General features: G+C 42.9%; 1 protein-coding gene across 1 annotated transcript in view; it reads left to right on the forward strand.

The window, feature by feature from the left end:
- PAPPA2 (pappalysin 2) overlaps nucleotides 1–15,126 on the forward strand; it is a 288,850-nt gene that overhangs the window by 243,537 nt on the left and 30,187 nt on the right. Inside the window, exon 20 of the mRNA XM_013061142.2 lies at nucleotides 6,519–6,590. Within this exon, the coding sequence (XP_012916596.1) occupies nucleotides 6,519–6,590 (72 nt within the window). The remainder of the gene's footprint in view (nucleotides 1–6,518; nucleotides 6,591–15,126) is intronic.

Below are 15,126 nucleotides of genomic sequence, written 5' to 3' on the forward strand. Positions count from 1 at the left end.
CTTCCTTCTCTAACAAAAATAATTTAGTGCTCGCTTTGACAGCACATATTTTAACAAAAATAATTTAGAGAGACAGTTTTCTATAATTCTACTTTTCCCTATTGTGAAAGAGATTGTTTCTAAAGAACCAACAAGTATACTTTTGAGATGCTCACAAACCTTATTTGCCTTCCCCTGGGGTTCTACAGGTTTTTATACCTGCAAACGATATCTGACTTCTCGAATAATATACTCCCTATTAAAGGGAGAATTTCTGAGAACTTAGGGAACCTGGGGTTTTGATGAAAAACAACTCGAAGTAGCAACTGGCTTAAAGAAGAGTGAAGTCCCCCTGAGTTCAAATACTTACCCTTTGGTGGCCTCTGCCTCTTCAGCAGCAAGGGCCAGGATAATATTCTCTATCTTGCAGGGCTGTTGTGAAAATTAAAAATAACACTTCTGAGCTGTCTTACCCAGTTTTTAGCCTATAGTTCTGAAGTGAGTAAAAACGAAATTTCGGTTCATTTAGTACAAATCTTACTTTTGGAAGTTTCCTTCCCCTCTGAACAGATATCACCAGTTATCTCTATGAAAGAGAAAACATAAAATCCTCTGGGTTGTATACTCTGCTCACTGGTGTGCACCCACGAGTGTAGACAGAAACATGTAGATCATGTGTTTCTTTTTTCTGCCCCTTTTACAAATGGGGCTGGGAAGGAAGTTAATGGCCATTCAGCATTTCCTAGTTGAACACTGACTAAAGAAGCAACATCTAACCGCTTCGGTTGTGAGACTGAGAGTCCAGATGAAAATGACGGTTATTTCTAATGACTCAAGGGCATACTGGCTGTGGGAGACAAGAGGTGAGGATCTGAAATGCTCAGGTGGACATGCTGGGCCTTTTGTTTTTGTAATGGTGTCTTTCTCCTTCACCTACTGTACACAGAGATCTAGACATTTCTATGGTGATGACATCTGTCGCGAAATACCTGGCAGAAAGACAGGACACCAAACAAAAGGGCTTCTTGGCACTCAAGTAAAGGCCTGCCAGTCTCTGTGACTGAGTAATGGAATCTGGCAGTTAGGATACAGACGACAGCCACATGCCTAGTCGGTAGCGTTGCTCACACCCAGAAGCACGAGCTTTTGCCCCACAGCCTCCCACAACTCCCCGGCAGTACCCACACACCTGGTGGTCTGGGGAGCCTGAGCTGAGGGCGTGGGAGGAGCTCCCCTCAGACTTCTGTGGGGAGCACTCTGTGCTTTTCTCATCCCTGTATTTCCCTCTTCTTCATTGTTTCCCTTCCTTTTTCTTCTTTTCTGTCCTTCTACCTCTAAGCTGGAAGATTCTTGCGGGTAGGAATGATGTCTTATTTTCATCCCCAGATCTCCTCAGCGGATGACTCATTTAGTCCCTTGCTCCAAACGGGTTGCCAAAACCAGAGCCCGTAGAAGAGAGTAGCTCCTGCCTCCACAGAGCTCTTTCCCAAGGCAAACGTTTTGATTTTTCCAAAGGCCTATGTAAAGTTGAATTTTTATGGTTTTCCTTAACCACTGTGTTGAGGGAATGTTTTATTATATTTTGAGATTTACCACTTAAATGGGAAAATTAACATTTTTGACTTATGTTGGAAAGACGTGGTCCATCAAGACTCTGATTTCATGGGGAGGTGATTTTTTTTTTATATACATAATGTGGCAATTGTTTGCACGTAATTATACTTGAAAGCGTTCCATTCTGAAGTACAAAAGCATCCATCATAACATCTCATTTCCTCTATTAGTTTGCTTCGTAAATTCGTTTTTCACAGACTGAACAATGCTTTTCTTTTCTTTTTTTAGTACATCACAATTAGGAATTAGTGAAGTCCAAACTAATGAGATTTTCCTGTGGTTCCAAATGGGAGGTTTGTGAGATGCGCAGCACTGCAGGGAAGCCCTCCCTTGCCGCACCCCCAGCTCTTCACTAGAATCGCTCAGTCAAAACAAATCGTGTAATTTCTGACTTTGTTTTCCCAAATTGGTCCCCAAAGGATTAGTAATTCCTTAAGCAAAAACAAAACGTTTTAAGAGGGAGAGAGAAGCAGGAAGAGAAAAAGAAGACAGTGTCCCCCAGGAGCCGTAGTGTCCCACTAGCTGGTCTCACCCTCCCATCTGTCTTCTTGTCTCCTCATCCTTGCCCTCTTCCCTCAGAGTGTCCTCTGGATGGGCGCAGTTGTGTAACAGCCCCAGTGACACTTGCCACACACACACATCAGTGGGAGAACAAATCCCTCAGACATGAGTCATGAAAAAAACCTTCTTTTTCGTCAGTTTCAAGTATGGAAGTGTCTGCTTTTGGTTTGAGTGAGTCTCGAGGCATCGAGTCCAAGACAGTCTTGGAGGATGGGGGAAGAAGAACTGAAAAGCAAACTGCAGGGTAATGTGCGACTGTCCAAAGACACACGCAAAAACAGGGCTGTATTTTATTTAGGGTTGCATACACATGTAGTAATAAGGAAATTGTCACAAACCTGGGCAGCAGCAGAACTTTGTGGTCTGTTGTGATTAGCAGCGCATTCTGTCAAGTAACTATTCCTGATTAAAAAAAACAATTGAGCAATTCTGTGTTAGACCTTAGTGTTGGCTTACCATCAGTCTTGTGACCTTTAGTGAGACATTTAACCGAGCAATAGCCGTCAATTGCCTTATGACCTTCCCCTTCCCCTCCCCCCTTCCTTCTCTCTCTTTCTTTCTGTCTCTCTCTCTTTCCCCCTCCCACCTTCATTTTGTTCTTCCCTTTTTCCCTTTTTACTTTTAAAAAATTTGTAAATGGCCCAACCAAGAGGAAATCTTTAAACTGGTATCTCATAAACGGTTTCCTTTTGGAGACTTCAAAACAAATCTTTGTTCACAATCAAGTCACCTGCAAAGTAGCTTATTAGTAGTATAATAACAGTAGTTACATAAAACTGTATAGAAATAATAATTTTAAAATTCAGAATAGTTGTTACCAGTAGGGAGGAAGAAAGGAGAATGAGGGGACATTAATTGAATCTCTAGTGACTTAAATCCTGGAAGCAGACGCCATCAAATTGTTAAGATTTGATAAAGCTGGAAAGAGGCTATAAGGTTGATCTTTCAATTATTTCCTATAGCTTTTCAAATGTAATATACACTATCATAATTTGTCAAAAATATTCCAGAAAATAAGAAAGTTACAGTGAATCCTTAAAAGATAAGTTGATGCATATTAAAAATTTTAAGGGCTTATTTGACCAAAAATCTGTTTGAGTCAGGCAGCATCAAACCAAAAGTGGTTAGGAGTGCTCCAACAAGAGGAGCTTAGGACAGACTCTATGGTAGAGAAAGAAAAAACAGAAGGAAAGTAAAGAAATTATTGACTGGCTATAGCTTAAAGCCTAGTTGAGTCTTTGTGACTGGTTGTCCATAATTTGCAGTTTCGTAACCTTGAAACATTCACAGGCTTAGATGTTGGGTTGCTTACGTGGGCTACCATGGATCAGAGCCACCTCAGTCTAATGGCCTCTTTGTTGAATTAATTTAACTAATGTCACCAGTAGCTAGCCCTTTCCATTGTTTTTCTTCCTGTTTCACTCTCTTCTTTTACCTCACCACCACAAATATGCCCCTAAAATTTCGGTCCTGAAACACATTTAAAATTCTCTGGTTTTGATCAATAAGTAGTAGTTCAATTAATGACATAAGCATGTCTTTTCTTATGGGATGAATGTCATTCAGAGGCCAGAAGATTGTGGAGAATCCTGGAGCTCCAACATCATATTTAGTGGTCGACAAAAGCTTATAAAACATCATCTCTAAGTCACTGAGATAAGATATATGAGTGGGAAACAGTCCCTATTCTCAAGGATTTCACAGTCTAGGAAGGCATATCACCCAGGTACCAGAAGCTTTTGCAGTTTTCTAGAGATTAAGGAAGGATGCCGGTTTGAAACCTTTTCATGTCTGAATGACAGAACATTGAAGAATCATTGAGATGAATATTCTCAGTTCTACTATCATGAATTTATTCTACAGATATAGTTGCCCATATATGAAATGTTTTATGTGTAGCATTGTTTGTTGGAGCACAAGACTGAATAACCCAAATATCCATCAATATGGGTCTGGGTAAGTAAATGGGGGTTCATACATGCAATGAAATACTATGCAATCAATAGAATGCAACAGTCCAGATAACATAAAATGGACAGAACCCCAGGGAACACTGTGAAGTGAAATAAAGACAAACAAGCAACCAACAGCAGACCAAAGTACAAAATAAAATTATGGTATTTTATCATTTGTACGTGGCAAATTGGAAGTATATATGTATATATATACTAGGCATAGACTATCCCCGCAATGATACAAAATACAGAAAATCAAATGGAGGAACTTGGATGGCTGGGGGTCAGGAGAAGGAGGGAGATTGTGCACCCTTCTACCTTTTATATCCTGGGAATCTGTATAACATAGTAATAAAATTATATAAATATACAAAGATAGCAAACATCATTTGGAGATGATAGGATAAAAGAGCGAAAAAAAATCTCAAGTAAAGACAGACTCTTTTCTTTTCTTTCTCCCCCTGCCCTTTGCAATATAGCCTTAGAATTTCTAAAGTGTTAGCAAACCCATACTCTTACGTTTACAAATGACATGGATGAGGTAGAAGGTTTAGAGGGCATAAGAGAAGCTGATACAGTCAGTTAAAATGTTCTGGAGAGTTCTGGCCATGGACACCCTGTGAGAGTGCCAAGGTTAAATATCCCCTTATGTGGAAGAATTGACCTCTTTAAGGGCACCAGCTAGATTTGTGAATATTCAGACCCCTCTTGCTGACTGGGGAATCTGGCTCAGAGTGCTGGAAGCCTGTATAAATTTGAGAGTCTGACTGATAGGGATGGGGAAAGGGGATCCTTAGGGAATGTGGTGCCGTGAGAAGGAATAAGACTGCTATGTATTTACATCTCCAGGGTGAAACTTCCTGTTACATGCTATTACCATTATCTGGTGACAACAAGAAAGCATAAAACGTGGATATTTTAAATAATAGTAGTCAAGACCATCACTAGCTAAATAGAGTTTCACTGATACTGGTTTTAAAAGATAAACAAGGATCCTTTCCAGGTAGCTGAGCCATTGTTTATATGGGGTCTTCTTAATGGCCTTCGTAAGTGGACTTTTGTGCAGAATACCTCAGTTTTTAGTAGGCTGAACACCCCTATTGTGTTTACCTTATGTATTTGTATAATTTTGTATAGATTTGATAACCTTTTTTTTCTCAGTGCAATGAAAACTTAAAAACAAGTCGCTTTCTATGCTATTACAATGTGGAATTTTGAGTATTGGAATTTATTAGGATATATGGTATTTATCCCCTCTTTAGAGAAGTGGCGAAAGAAGAGCTTTAGTTGAAGTGATTAACTCCAGGAAAATCTTGCAGACTCCCATTCTCATAACTATGAGGTTCATATGCAGGTACCTACATATTAATATATGCAAATGTCTCCAATCTGATTATTGCATAATCTTAGCATTCTAGAATGTATGATTTCCAGTTACCGGAAGTACTACATTGTGTAAAACTCCTATTCGACAGTGTATTATTTTTCTTCCGATTGCACCGTATTCCTTGTGCACTGAATTAAAATGTGCGATTGAAAGTCTACAAGTGACTGGGAATCTCCTTTTCTCCCTGAAGCCTCCTATGGGACTTTCTCTTCTCCTGAAGTGCATCTTTCCAAATTTTAAAATACAAAAATTAAAAGGAAAAAGCTCAGTGACAAGCATCATTCAAGCAAGAGTAGATGACTGTTTGTTTAAATGCACATCTGGAAATGACCACTGGGACCAAGACAATCACCAGTGTTTAACACGAACGTGGTCTTGCGCTTTCCCACTTGATGCAGGTGCCATTTTGAGCCCGTGGCATCACGTTAACCCTGCTTGACCAATGCGTAGACCTTCTTTCATTTCCCGTGAGGAAGGGATAAGTGTGCTAGCAAGAGCTGCCAATCGTGCAGTCTCCTCCGCTCTTTGCTGAACACTCACATCTTATCGTCTAGGATTCTTAAGATCCATTTTTAGTTCAACCCTCAGCCCTTTTTCAGTCCTTAAAAATCCCTGGTGCTTCCTGGTCAACCCAGGCAGCTCACAATTTCTTGTAATGTTATTGAAAACTTCAAAACAAATGGAAACAATCTTATGCCTAGAGCCAAATTAAACTCATTACAACATAGAGGATGCTTTCTTAAAATTATAGCTACACCTCTCTGGAAACTCTGGTATCTTGGGAGAGAGGAGCGAAGGAGGATGAAGAGGATGAGAGCTCCACCCTGGTACCAGCTGGCAGGAGTAGCAGCTCTGGAGGAAGCACCAGCTGGCCCCGGCCTCGGCTGTCTCAATAGGACACAACTGGGGTCTCCCTCCTCAGGAAATGGGGTGGGACTGGTAGGGGAGCTCAGGGTCTGCCCCTTCTCTTACTGATGAGGGCTCTCTATTTTTGTTTTCTGTTCTTTCATCTTCCCCTTCAGAGCATCGTGTGCACTGGGCGGCGTCAATGGCACCCAGACCCTGTCCTGGTCCACTGCATTCAGTCATGTGAGGTAAGCTGCACGCCCGCGCCCCCCAACCCAGACTAGAGTTTTTAAGTCTGCTTAACTCACAAGGAGTTGAGCCTTTCTAATTCAAGATCCTGCTCCTGTGTCCTTTGGTTAATCACTTATATTTAGCTCTCCAATTCCCAAATTACAGATATTGGGATTTCTCTTCTTCTTCCTTTTTTCTTCTTTCTTCTTCCTCCTTCCTTCTTCTGTCATATCTTCTTCTCCTTCTTCCTCATCCTCTTCTTCTTCTCTTTAGCAAAATCTCTAGGGTCTCATTTTAAATGAGACCTAATAAAAAAGAAGTTAAAAGCAAATGAGACCTAATAAAAAAGAAGTTAAAAGCAAATCAGAATTTTTTATGGTCTTGGGATTCCGTAACTGGACCTTAATTGCGCTTAGTTAGATCAGAGCTTTGCGGACCAATGGCCTATAGACAGGTTTGTCTGGCCAGCACCGGGTCTGACAACAATTTTGTTTTGGTTGCCAGTATTTAAAAATTGGGCTTTCACATAAAACTTGTACGTGTACTTATAATATCACACACACACGTACACACATACTCCCAGTAAAAATCAGTATGAAACACTTTGTGTGGATTTGTCTCCTGAAAAAAAAAGGCTATCTGGCAACCATGGCAACAATTAGCTGGCTCTAAGTAACAGCTACAACTCCAGAAGGGCAGCTGCTCTGGGCTGAGCAAAATGCTCCCGTCTCCCTATGGCTTCTTACCTAGTGCACATCCCTCCTTGGCATCAACTGCCTGGGGCACGCATGCATTTATATGCTCAACCTCTGAGGTAGACCTGTAATCCACCGTTGACCAACTTGAATCAGACCTTTACTTCCTCAGGGAATCCTGTATACTTCTTCACACAGGGGAGTGCCTTCTAGTAGGGGATTTAGCATGCTGTGAATTCCTTAGCTAGATTAACAGGAGTTATTGTGAAGAAGAGTCAAGAACGAGGCAGAGCCTTACTGAGGGAGACTGACGCAGGAATCCTGGAATCCTGACGTGGGGAGGTGGTTGGGTGGTGGGTGGGGGAGCAGGCACTTCTCACACACGTGCACACACACACGTGCACACACACACACACACACACACACACGATTTAAACCCTTTCACCCTGGGGATAGCCCCTCTGTCACAAGAGGTTTTGCCATCCAAATCTCTCACTGCAAGGAATGAAGCCACTTAGCGGTGACACTTGGGTAATACTGGCTGCTCCCTGTGTGCTAGCAAGAGCTGTTGCACTGCCACTGATTTCCAGCACCCTCCCCCCAACACACACCCAACCCACATGCTTGTCGGTCCCTCGGTTCTTCTGTATCCCTGTTTCTCTTTATCGAATTCTGGGAAACTGGGATCTACATGAGGCCAAAGAGGGGGAAAGGGTGGGGTTTGAGACAAAGAGAAAACTGGGTGGGGGAAATGACACCAATAAAATAGCGCTCTGAGAGTCCATCAGGGAAAATGCTAGCATGGAGTATGCTTTGTTACCGTGCGGGCCAACAAAACAGCTCATCTTCTGCCATCATTAGAAAAACAGATGGCAGTGGGGTGGGGAGGAGGGGCAGTGACTCATCCACTGGGCAGGGTGTAAAAAGAGGGAAGAGGGGGCCAGGGAAGGAGGGAGATAAACAGACAGAGGACTCAGAACTGGGAAGAGATCAAAGGGATCCTGAGAATTCCCTTCTGCTGCTTCTATGTGTGATGGCAAGAGGGAGGGTGGGTGACTGGGGCTTGGAGCTGGCTTCCGCGTTTCCCAGAAGGTCACAACGCAGAGCTTTCCTCGTGTACTCCCCTCCTCACTGAACCCCCAGCGTGTCCTCTAGATCTCTTGACCGGAGCTTCCTAGGCTTCCCTCCTTCCTAGCCTTTGTTGATGTGACAAGGAAATACTCCCCTCCCTCCTGTGACTACCCTGCCCAATGGCTGCTATGTGCAGCTGAGCCTTGCCCACCTGACAGCTGTTGGTACCCCGGCTCCAGTGCTTCTCAAGGTCTGGCCCGTGGGGTGAAAGGAAGAAGGGGGGTGGGGGGAAGAGCATCAATGTGCACCAGAAAGGAAAGCAATCAGACATGGGAGGAGAAAGAGAAGAAACTCTGAAGATGTAAGTAGTAAGAAACGCAGAGAGGGGCAGAACAGGAGAAGAGAAGACGAGAGAGGCTGGAACTGGCCACTTGGCAGACACCTAATTCTTTACTGGAAAAAATCAGCTAAATGTATCAGGGGCAACTGAAGAGCATCAAGGATAGAGGAGGGAAGACAGACCCTGAGGCAAGATAAACCGAAGAGGGCTCAGTGGATGAGAGGAAGTCTTGAAAGTGCTGCACAGAAATACGAGCTCAAATTAGACATTTGTTCCCCAGTATCTAAAAGGAGTTTTCTTTTTTTGCTTTCCAGTACTGAATATAACTCTAAGATGTCCCTGTGAGACATCCAGCCTTGTAAAAGTCAAGTAGCTCATTCCTCTTAGCTCAAGACAGTGAATCCATTACCCGCTATCCCCCATCCGTGTCCTGCTTCCTGCCAGTTCTGCTCTTTTATGTCCTACCCTCTTGGCCACCGAGTTTTCACCTTCAATGCTCCATCATTCTATGCCTCTTGCTTTCTTCAAGGGACAGCTCTAAGGTGTTCTCTACAACATCTTGTGTAAATAACTTCACCTTCTCATTGTCACCTGCATTGGCCTTGTCTCAGCAGCCCAAACTTGTTCATACGTGAAATTCTATTTTTCTAGGTGTTTCTCAAAACTTAACCTGACACTCCTCCTATTTGTCCTGACCCGCCCTTCCTCATGTTGTCTATTTCTTTTGTAAGTTGCAAATGCGCAGGGAATGGTAGCTTGGTTGGTGGAAAGGTTTTGGGGTCACACAAATGGAAATTCAAATCCAAGGTCAACTGAGTGGTGTGAGCCTTGTGTTTTATTCTGTACTAAGGGCAACAAAGTAGGGGCGACAAAATGATTTTAAGAAGTGTGTTAAGACATTATCATGATAATGTCCATGAAGTGTTTAAGTACCATACTATGTCTGGTCCATGGCTGATGGGTACAAAGTATGGCAGTCGTGGTGAACTGTTAACCACTTTGTAAATGCTTACTGAGTGTGTAATGCAGAAAGTGGGAGTCCAAACTACTCTTGTGGCCTCAAGGTGAGTAGGTACAAACGCTGAGGACGGGAAAAGGGGAAGAATAAGAGAAGAAAGGGGAAACAGGCCATTCTTAGGGAAGCCCCCTGAGATCCATAATTCGCAGATCTCATGGAGAAGCTGCCAGGTCCAGTCAGTCACCAGGCCAGTTGGTCACCAGATCATTCCATGAGTAGCTCTCTTCATTCCAACCATTGTGTCCCTTCTTGGTGCCTCAGCGTTTCCCACTTGGGCTACTGCGTTGGTTTCCTGATTGTTCTTCCTCTTCCCAGACCTGTGCTCATTAAAATTATAGACAAGTATACAAATGGTCTAGGGATAACTGTGCAGGAAACAAACACTTATTCTTCCAAATGCTTGTCCAAGAAAGCATACTCTTTTCCCGACACGGCAAGAGAAAGAGAGACACCAGGAGGCATCTTCATTCTGTGGGGCAATGACTGAAGTGAGTGTTTGTTCAATCCATGAACACTATGAGACTGTCAGGTCATATGTGTTGTCCTCTCTGGGGTTTTTCCCCCCTCTGCTCCTTCCTTTTTCCTTCAGAAAGTCGTATTTATGAATTCTGCCAAAGTCCACAGCCCTAGGTTCCACTTAAACTAAGAAACACCTTGTTCTCCAGGGAATGCAGCTGGGAATAAAGACCACACTTGCAGCCTCCTTTTGGAGAGAAAAGATTAATTTCCCTCCTGCCGGATGATTAAACTTGAGGGCTCACTGACCTCACGTTTGGTGCTACTTTTTCTGTGACCACGCATTGTGTCCTTCTCAGCAGACTCCATTTTGGATTACAGTTTCTCACACTCTCTTTTTACTCCTTCACTGTTCTGTAGAGCCGTGCCCTTCCTTTTTCAAAAGTGGGAGCTATGAAGGAGATCGGGGCAGAACTATATTCAAATAATTAGGACCAAATACAAATCAAAAACATCTACCCTTGTTCACTATGTGGGGTTAGGGTCTTTTTTTTTTTTTTTTTAAAGATTTTATTTATTTATTTGAGAGAGAAACAGTGAGAGAGAGCATGAGCTAGGAGAAGGTCAGAGAGCGAAGCAGACTTCCCATGGAGCTGGGAGCCTGATGCGGGACTCAATCCCGGGACTCCGGGATCATGACCTGAGCCGAAGGCAGTCGTCCAACCCACTGAGCCACCCAGGCGTCCCTGTGGGGTTAGGGTCTTATCGAAACAATGATACAGGGCGCCTGAGTGGCTCAGTGGGTTGGGCTACTGCCTTCGGCTTGGGTCATGGTCCTGGAGTCCTGGGATTGAGTCCCGCGTCAGGCTCTCTGCTCAGCAGGGAGCCTGCTTCCCCCCTCTCTCTCTGCCTGCCTCTCTGCCTGCTTGTGATTTCTCTCTCTGTCAAATAAATAAATAAATAAAAATCTTTTAAAAAAAAAAAGAAAGAAAGAAAGAAACAATGATACATATTAAGAAGGCAGAAATAGTCAACTTATACCCAGTTTATATCCTCATGAGTGTTTATTATATTAGTATAGGTAACCATGGTTAACTGACATTCTTCAGTTCCCAATAAAACTTAGAAAGCCTTTTAAGGTATTGTGGGAATTTCAAGGAAGTCCTTCTGGGCATTAGCTGCCATTTCTCATGTAAAGTCTTATGCACACCCTTACAGATGCCTATCACCTTACTTACCACATTATTTCAAGATTATTGGATAGATCCATCCTTCCCACAGACTGCAGGCTCCCAAGTGTCGGATGTGTGTTTTATATATTTTTGTATCCCTATTGGGGAAAAGAAGCCTGATTCTTCAGTGACACTTGTTTTCATTCCCGTAAAGGGAGGGACAGAGTTGAAGGTAGAACTTGGAGAGTCTTAAATTTGAAAAAGATTGGGTCAGTCTTTGGAGAATCAGCACTGTGGAAATAAACGCAGGGCTGGAATAGAAGTAAAGACTAGAAACTCTGACACGCACAGAATCAGAAGACCTAGCAGCAGGTACAGTGAGGGTGCATGGAATAGCAGAAGAAAGGCTGTCTGACACATCGAGGCAGGCTTGAAGTTCACTTCCATCCTTTAGATTTATCTTTTAACCATGGCACACCTGGGTGACTCAGTCGGTTAAGTGTCTGCCTTTGGCTCAGGTCATGATCCCAGGGTCCTGGGATCAACTCCCACATTGGGCTCTGTGCTCAGCAGGGACCCTGCTTCTTCCTTTGCCTACTGCTCTTCCTACTATGCTCTCTCTCTCTCTTTATGACAAATAAATAAATAAATACAATCTTTAAAAAAAAAAACTTGCTGGTCAGATAACCAGCTTCAGAAAACTATGGAGACACACCCATAGGATACAGCTTGGGGCCTTCAGAGAGGTTGCATGCCAATAATGTGTAGGTCATGCTAATTTTTCAGAAATGACTGCAAACCTCCCTTGTTTCTGAGGATTTTTTATCTTAATCAAAAGATTTTGATTAGATTTTGAACTTAATTATACCCGTAATTCCTTCTCTTAAAAGGGCCACTGGTCAGATTTGTGGCCGTCTCGGTTAGCCTTCATTTCTTAGTCCCTGGATGGGTTGCATTTTGGAAATCTGTTGGCACTGTTCTTTCTTGGCATCTGTTCAAGACCAGTCCTGCTTTTGGTTTTACTGCTTCCGTCCCGGTACTAGCTGGCAAGAGAAAACTCATACTAAGATAGGATAGATAGGAGAGTCAGAACATGATAAAGGACGTACAAGCACCTCTTGTATGAATGTTCATTAAACATTAGTTGAGCGTGTGATAAACATTAATTGAATTTCATTTGTCAGTAATACCGAGTGGCTTCTGTTACAAAATGAAAGTTATGCTCCTTGGCCACTATTCATCCTCATACAATGGGCAATACCCATGTTTGTGTGTATACCCTGAGGAGAAAAGAGGCCAGGCTGATCTGGAGGGAGATATAGGGTAAAGGATTGCTTAATATAACTCTGGCGCCCTATCTAATCCCGTTTGGTGTTCCCGAAGGAATGAGGTGCCCTCGGAAAGCTGGAGGGAAGCTGTGCAGTATACACTATTTTATTTTATTTTTTTTAAGAGTATTTATTTATTTATTTGACAGAAAGATTACAAGAAGGCAGAGAGGCAGGCAGAGAGAGAAGGGGAAGCAGGCTCCCGCCCTGCAGAGAGCCCAATGCGATACTCGATCCCAGGACCCTGAGTTCATTTGAGCTGAAGGCAGAGGCTTAACCCACTGAGCCACCCAGGTGCCCCCAGTATACACTATTTTAAAAGGCAAAGGGGGTTGAGCAATAATGTCTGCATGCCTGCAAGTTTGAGTTTTCTATGAGAAATAGGTCTAGGGCAGTTTCTCTTTGTCCAAGTCCTATCCTTCTAAGGAACAAGCCCTTCCTTACCACCTCCATGTTTTGTGTCAGAACGACTGGTCAGAGAGATAAAGGAGAAATCAGTTCTTAAACTTAGCAGGTGTGCCCTTCTAGTCCAGATGAGAGAGCCCCCAATTTAAGATGGCAGCTAAGGGGTTTGACGCAAGGTGGGTCATTACTGGAGATTGTGCAGGACGGGACGGCCCGACCAGTGGAACACTCAAGACGTGTTCTGGCCACACCCGGATTTTGACTCATTTCACAAGGGCAAGGGAGTCGGCGGGTCATTTTTATAAAAAGTGAGCTAAAGAATTACATGTATTCTTATTTTTTATTTTTGAAAGATTTTATTTGTTTGAGAGAGAGAGAGAGCAGGGGTAAGGGGCAGAGGGAGAGAGGGAATCCCAAGGGGAACTCCCGTGTTGAGCATGGAGCCGACAAGGGGCTCCATCTCATGACCCTGAGATCACAACCTGAGCTGAAATCAAGAGTCAGATGCTTAGCCAACTGAGCTCCCCAGGTGCCCCTGGGCTTCTTATTTTTAAAGTACTTATTCTTAGGTGCTGCCTCTTCTTTCCCATTCTGACATGTCAAGTCTGGGGTGAGGTCCAAGAATTTGCTTTGGGGTGCTGTTAATCCAGGGGGTTGTCAACTACACTTTGAGAAACACTGAGCAGGAATAAGAGAATGCGCTCCTCGATGAAGGTACATGGCAGCACCTTGCAGCTGGGGAGCAAAGTATCCATCTTCCAGTAGTTTTTGGAAAAAATAAACAAATCACCTGAAATAGAATGTAAAATTAGAGGTCAAGGACAAAGGTAGAAACATCTGGCAGAGAGTAGTAAAAGTAAAATTCTCAGAAGCCAGGAAACACTGGTTTGCTTTTAAAATTGTAGTTAAAATTTTTAAAAATCGTGTTTCATCATGGGTGAACAGCAGCGTGCCTCTTCTTAAAACAAGCTACAGCTACATGGCAATGAGTATACTTGGGACCAAGAAAAAACCTGAGTATTTCTCTGTTTTTCATTCTTCTCACCAGTAGTCTATTCCTCTTTTCTCTTTAGATCTAGCCTCCATAGCCATTAGAAAATACAGACCATTTTTGGGGTGCCTGGGTGGCTCAGTGGGTTAAAGCTTCGGGCTCGCTCCTCAGCGGGGAGCCTGCTTCCTCCTCTCTCTTTGCCTGCCTCACTGCCTACTTGTGATCTCTGTCTGTCAGATAAATAAAATTAAAAAAAAAAATACTGACCATTTTTTAAAAATTAACATATAATGTATTATTTGCTTCAGGGGTCCAGGTCTGAAATACAAACCTTGTTGAAGGTAGCAAGAATAATCTCCAAAGTTGTTAATTCATTTGGGGCAAAAATCAAAAGCAACTGGGATTTTTAAGCCAAAGAAGAGTAGGATGAAGATGCACTTAGTAAATATTTTCAGGTCGTGGATACTTTACCTACAGAAGAGTTAACAGTCACCATCCCCCGATAAGAACAGAACAGAAAACAATGGGCTTAAAAACTGAATGAACTATTTAAATCTGTGTGAAATATCCTGGCAGTGTTAGACTTTATACAAGGTTTCAAAGAGATGTGTTTAAAAGTCATATTAGACTTCGGAACATTTTAAGGGGGTGTGTATTGTCCTCTCTCTGCACAGTTGGATACTTTCTGCTGTGTGAAACACAGAAAATGTTTTGGTGTTCCCTTTCCCTGTAGATGTAGCATGCCGTGGATTTAAATGTAAATATATTTGTGCGGTTTCTTAAAGCAACTGGTAGAGATATCTGTATGTATCCTTGCCATAGGAGTACTCCCTTGATAGGAATTTGTATAGGAGGAAACTGGGCTTGGAAAGACCAGGTGAGGAGGAGTTGGGGAACAAATTTAGCTTCAGCGGAGCGGCTACATTTACTTAAAAGTAGGTGGGCAGTTGTATTTTCTTACACATTTAGTAGCTGACACCAACAATGCTCCCATCCCTAATTCCTTCCATCTGCTACACCATTCCTTGGATTCTTTCTTCTGTGTTGTCTTGGACTTCTCTCTGCCTCCCTTTTATT

Source organism: Mustela putorius, unplaced genomic scaffold (assembly GCF_011764305.1).
Source record: "Mustela putorius furo isolate JIRA1106 unplaced genomic scaffold, ASM1176430v1.1 tig00003942_pilon_pilon_pilon, whole genome shotgun sequence".
Lineage (NCBI taxonomy): Eukaryota > Metazoa > Chordata > Mammalia > Carnivora > Mustelidae > Mustela > Mustela putorius.